The following is a 5,618-nucleotide window of genomic DNA, read 5'->3' on the forward strand; positions in this document are numbered from 1 at the left end:
CTACAATTTTGGGATGCACCTATAGCATGAAATTTATTAGGAATACAGACTTCTGAGTTCCGGTGCATTTCTGCGTGCAGGGTCATTTTGTTACCACTATGCGGTATCTAGTTTTGAAAACATGTTAGCTGATGCCCTGTGATGGACTTGCGACCTGTCCAGGTGTCCCCGCCTCTCACTCAGTGATCGTTTGGAAACAAGTACCAGCTCCCCATGACACAAAAAAGGGGAAAAGAGGATGGATGTATTGATTTTGGCAAACCAGTCAGGAAAATAGTGCATTGGTACTAAATATTAAGCCTGTAGTACTTAGTTATCTTCATTGCTGCATAATATCTTGTATTTTATATTAGTACAAAGTTTAGCAGCAGACTGTTTGTAACAAAAACTTCCTCCACTCATGTTTCAGGGTGTGGCTCAGTTCTGAACGTCAAAGGAGACGTGGAGATGGATGCCATCGTGATGGACGGGAGAACTCTGGCCAGCGGCGCCGTGTCTGCAGTACGCAACATTGCTAACCCGGTTCAACTGGCAAGACTGGTCATGGACAAGGTAATGGACTCTGAGACTTTCTGTTTGTTATAACTCTTCTCATTCCACGGCTGACGCTGACAGGATGAGAACTTTTGCTGAAATCGATGAATTTAACTTGGCGTATAAGATAAGATAAGATACGATAAGATAAGATAGAACTTTATTGATCCCACAATGGGGAAATTTGCACATTACAGCAACTCAGGGGAGCTGCAGTAACAGGCTGCCTGCCGTGGCGCCATCTTAACATGTAAACATCTGAAGAAAAAAAAATCTCCTAAAGAAAGTCAGACGCTGCAGTTTGGACGATAACCTCAGGTCATTGTGTTCAAATCAATTAACCTGCCTTCATAATCATTGACAGACGTGTTGCAGGTAATCTTTGATCTTCCTTTCAGACCAGCCATGCATGTCTGACAGCAGAAGGAGCCAGTCAATTTGCTCGCTCCATGGGAGTCGTTGAGGTTCCTCAGGAGTCCCTCATTACTGAGTACGCTCGCATGCGCTGGAGAAACAACCTGGAGCCTAGTGCCAACCCTGTGGAATGCCAAATGTATGACTTTACACTCCGTTTTACACAGTATTTGTTTTTGAAATACACAGAAATGTATTCAATTCAACCAGAATGACCAGTTCTGTTCCTAATAAACCATTTAATTACACATATTTGAAATAACGGTCTTAATGTCTGACAACAGCAGGTAAAATTAAAAGAAATAAACTCCCTTTCTTCCAGTTTTTATAGCTGACTGAGTTCATGTTCTGCCACAACTCTTCAATGGTTTAGAGAGAGAGTTTGCGGCACGGATTTCTTAATTCTGTTGAAAATTTGTGGGACAAGGCTGTGACTTTCTGAGACTCGCATGAGGAAACTGAGAAACTCTGCAAACATTTCAAGGCATTTTGCAAAGTCCTTTGCAAAGACTGATACTTGTCCCCCACAGCCATGACCAAGTGAACCCTATCTAACACTCTGTTCTGCCATGTGATAAACTTCTGGTGCATTTATGTGGAGTAAGTTTAGCTATTGTTTGTCTTTCTTGCTGTCTGATTAGAGCTTTTTATAGTGGTTTAATCCTTTGTGTTCTTGGCATATTTATTGGAATCAAAACGTGGACTGATCCAGCTTTAACTGGATTTTCTTTCAGTTTAGTGAGAACTTTACCAGTGTTTTTTTTCCTAAAAACGATTTAACCAATTTTTACCAACCAATTGTAGGTAAAACAGGTTTAAGAGATTTTTGGACTGATATTGATTTTTGTACAAATATTTCTGTACATTAATTGTTTTCTTAATAACTGGTTGTGTCCAAATACCAATACTGGGCCTGATGCCAGCATTTTGACAAGTACTCATAGAAAATTTCATACTGTAATTTTATTGTACTTTGTACAATGACAATAAAGGTTTCTTATCTTATCTTAAAATGCTCTGAAACTCAAAACAGATACCAGGATGGTATCAAAGGATGATACTCCATTTAATGTTTTACACTTTACTTTTCAAAAGAATTGTCACTTCCATGAAATTTATACAAGTTGGAAGAAAATCTTCTTTTTTATTTTTAAGTATTTTAAAACTTTGCAGCAGTATACATCATGCTGTATATTTGATTTATATTTGAAGGCATATAAGGAAAGAGATACACCTTGTTCTAAATAAGTGTTTTTTTAATGTCATTGTGTAATGTTTAGGTTCTAACTCAGTAAGTATTGGTACTTAGTATCAATGAGTACCCAAACAGAAGTTCTTGTACACATACTCTGAGAAAAACTGGTATCGGGACACCCCTTTTAATAAAGTAGCTGTTGTTGTGTGTTATCCCAGGTTGGATTGGTAACATATTCCAGGCTGTATTTTTGCAAAGAACACAGCCTGGAATGTGTTACTAATCCAACCTGGGATAACATACATTATTATTATTGTTATTATTATTATTATTATTATTATTATTATTATTATTATCTACTAGTACTAGGCTGAACACCACAGCAAGTAAACCTGAGGGACCTGGTTGGCCCCTGGTGAATGTACCAGCAATAAATGAAGAAATGCTGAGAAATAATAAAAATAATAAATTTAAAGTGTAACACACATTGCATTAGCAAAAAACTTTTAAATGCTACAGAACATCAAAACACAGTAAATAACAATAGTAAAAACAAAAAAAAAGCAATAAGTACACAAAAAAATATCACGTTCTGCATTCAGGATTTTTGTGCAAACTTGTCAAAACAATCAGATGTTAGAGAACCACGAGTTAAAAAAAATTACAACATGTCAGACAATAAAGATCCTGACTCTGAGGCAAAAAATAAATCTGTGTTTCAGATGTCTGCCGTGGCTCAGAGTTACACATTATGCTGTTTTATACCAGTCTGTCAGTGTAAAGTGTAAACTTACAGTCTGATGTGTGTTTAGTGTATATTTAGCATCATTCAGCTGTTGTTATTTTTAGGGGGAAGATGGGGACGGTCGGAGCGGTGGCAGTCGATGCGGAGGGTAACGTAGCGTGTGCGACCTCCACCGGAGGAATGCTGAACAAGATGGAGGGTCGTGTGGGAGACACCCCCTGCATAGGTCAGTCTGTCTCTTCTTCTGCTGTCTGTTGAACTTTGGCCTAAAAATGTAAATAATTCATAAACACAGTCAAACACAAAGCTTCTTTGTGTGTTTACACTTCGTACAGGTTCTAAAAAGGTAATCTAACTCTGTGCTGCTGTATCTCTTACAATCTGTTGTTGGGGATGACTCTCAGCTACCACCACATCCAGTTATAGTTCGGGCTCTGTAAGGTTAACAGTTACAGCTATTTTTGTATTGAATAAGGTTGATTAGCTGTAGCAATCATCTTTAATTGGGTTGGCTTCAAAGGTTAATCAGTTGTAGGTGTAATGATTATGTTTTTTAAGTTTGACTAAATTCTTCTCAGTGGTTAATGAGATATTTTGCTAACAGAGTTGACTCCAGCAGTTAATGGTACACTTATAAACAAAAATCTCACATGATCAATTAGCTCTCAGAGTATGTATTGAAGATGACTTGTTGCTATTAATACAATAAATATTAGCTTAATATCTTTGGAAAAATAACCCATCAAATATTAATAAAATTGATCTTAGCTGATCTGATAATAAAAGACTGAAAAAACCCTTTTTATACTTTTATCTGACTGCTCGCTCTCACTGCATCCGTAACTCGTTTCTCTCTTTTTCTACAACTTCCTGTCTGACGCCATCTCCCGTCTCCAGTTTTATATAACCCAACTCCAGAACTTCTATTTATAGGAGGCCATCATGTAATCTGCAGAGACTCCTTCTCACCTTGAGTCCAGATAATCAGGTGCGTTGTTGTGTTTCAGGCAGCGGAGGTTACGCTGATAATTTGTCAGGAGCCGTGTCCACGACAGGCTACGGAGAAGACATCATGAAGGTCACGCTGGCTCGACTCGTTCTGTTCCACATGGAGCAAGGTAACAGAAAATCCCTGTATTCTCATTATTCTACCTCTAGTACCCCATACTATCAAAATGATGACAGCATTTTATGTAATTATGTGAATTTATAAAGTATAAAACAGAAATTTTACATTTCCAGAAGTATTCTAACCCTACTTACAGTAGCTGTGAGTTGAAGCACTTTTGGCAGCAGTTACAACCGTGAGTCTTTTGGGGTCTTTATAGAGATGATTGAGTGGTTCCTCTAATCTACTAGTAGCAGTACTGGCTTCTCATTTAGTGGATTAGCTTTTGTGCTAACTTTGGAAACAGTTAGTGGACTGATTAGCATTCGCTAATTTTAAGTCCGCTAAAAAAAATTCACAAATTTTACTAATTTTATGCCATTTATCCTAAATTAATTAAAAACTGTCTGCTCTTACAAGCGGTGCTGGAAGTGTTGGGTACCATGTGTGTAGCATGTCACAGCTACACACATTTAGCAGCTAAACTTCAAACTAAGAGCGTCAGAAGGAAATAACATAACATTTTACAATATTTAAATAGTGAATACAAAAACTGACTATGCATAAAATATGGTGGAGAATGTATTTGCTTTTGTTGTTTGACTAACTTAGAACAGTAATTATAAAACTACAAACTCCTTCAAAGAAATTGCTTCTGTTCTAAACTGGAAATATCGGAAGTTACACTGCAACTAAGGTTCTGTGAATTCCTGGATGACTGCCAGTGGCAGTTAAACAAAGTGGATATTAGGGTTGAGCTGGATACTCATTTCAGACTTCCAGTACATATGAATTCAGCCAACATTAGTCTTCTGGTAAAACCAGGCAAAGTTCCTGTATTCCCTACCAGTTATCGTCCTATTTCCCTTATTAATGTTGATCTTAAAATAATCTGTAAGGCCCTCTCCAAAAGATTGGAAAAGTTAACTCCTTTCATAATTCATCCTGACCTAACAGGTTTTATAAAGGGAAGGCACTCATCTACAAATTCACGCAGATTATTTAATTTAATAGATTATTCTCACAGTAAAAAAATTGGAATGGCTATTCTGTCTTTAGACGCAGAAAAAGCGTTTGATAGAGTAAACTGGAAATTCTTATTTGCAACCCTGCGTAAATTTGGTTTTGGAAATTATTTTATTAACTGGTTAAAAATCTTATATAGCTTACCAACTGCATGCGTTATGACAAATAACTTAATTTCTTCTAGATTTTTTCTTCAGAGAGGCACCAGGCAGGGATGTCCACTGTCCCCTTCACTGTTTGCTATTTTCATTGAACCTCTAGCAGCTGCAATCAGGCAAACTGCAGATATTAAAGGCATACAATGTAAGAACATTGGGCCTCATGCAAGAACCGTTCGTACGCACAGATTTGTTCTTAAGTTGTGCGTACGAGTGATTTAGGAGAATTTGTGACATTCACCAATGTTTTCGTATTCTAAGATATTTTTCAGATACGAACAAAATTCACGAGTGGTCCAGACCTGTCGTATATTTTACCAGCAGTCATTCTGCTGTTATCCAGACGGGTTTTCCTCCCTAATAACTTTATATTTCGTTAGTTTTGAAGATATTTTGAGTTGAAAATAAATTACACTCTATAATTATGTTGACAATAAG

The 5,618-nt window shown here is 37.2% G+C and overlaps 1 protein-coding gene across 1 annotated transcript in view; it reads left to right on the forward strand.

Moving 5' to 3' along the window:
* The window catches only part of asrgl1 (asparaginase and isoaspartyl peptidase 1), a 17,187-nt gene that overhangs the window by 6,552 nt on the left and 5,017 nt on the right, over nt 1-5,618 (forward strand). The window contains exons 3-6 of the mRNA XM_014005031.1: nt 410-552; nt 933-1,087; nt 2,993-3,114; nt 3,896-4,006. Coding sequence (XP_013860485.1) covers nt 410-552; nt 933-1,087; nt 2,993-3,114; nt 3,896-4,006 — 531 coding nt within the window. The remainder of the gene's footprint in view (nt 1-409; nt 553-932; nt 1,088-2,992; nt 3,115-3,895; nt 4,007-5,618) is intronic.

Source organism: Austrofundulus limnaeus, unplaced genomic scaffold, assembly GCF_001266775.1.
Source record: "Austrofundulus limnaeus strain Quisiro unplaced genomic scaffold, Austrofundulus_limnaeus-1.0 Scaffold28, whole genome shotgun sequence".
Taxonomy (NCBI): Eukaryota; Metazoa; Chordata; class Actinopteri; order Cyprinodontiformes; family Rivulidae; genus Austrofundulus; species Austrofundulus limnaeus.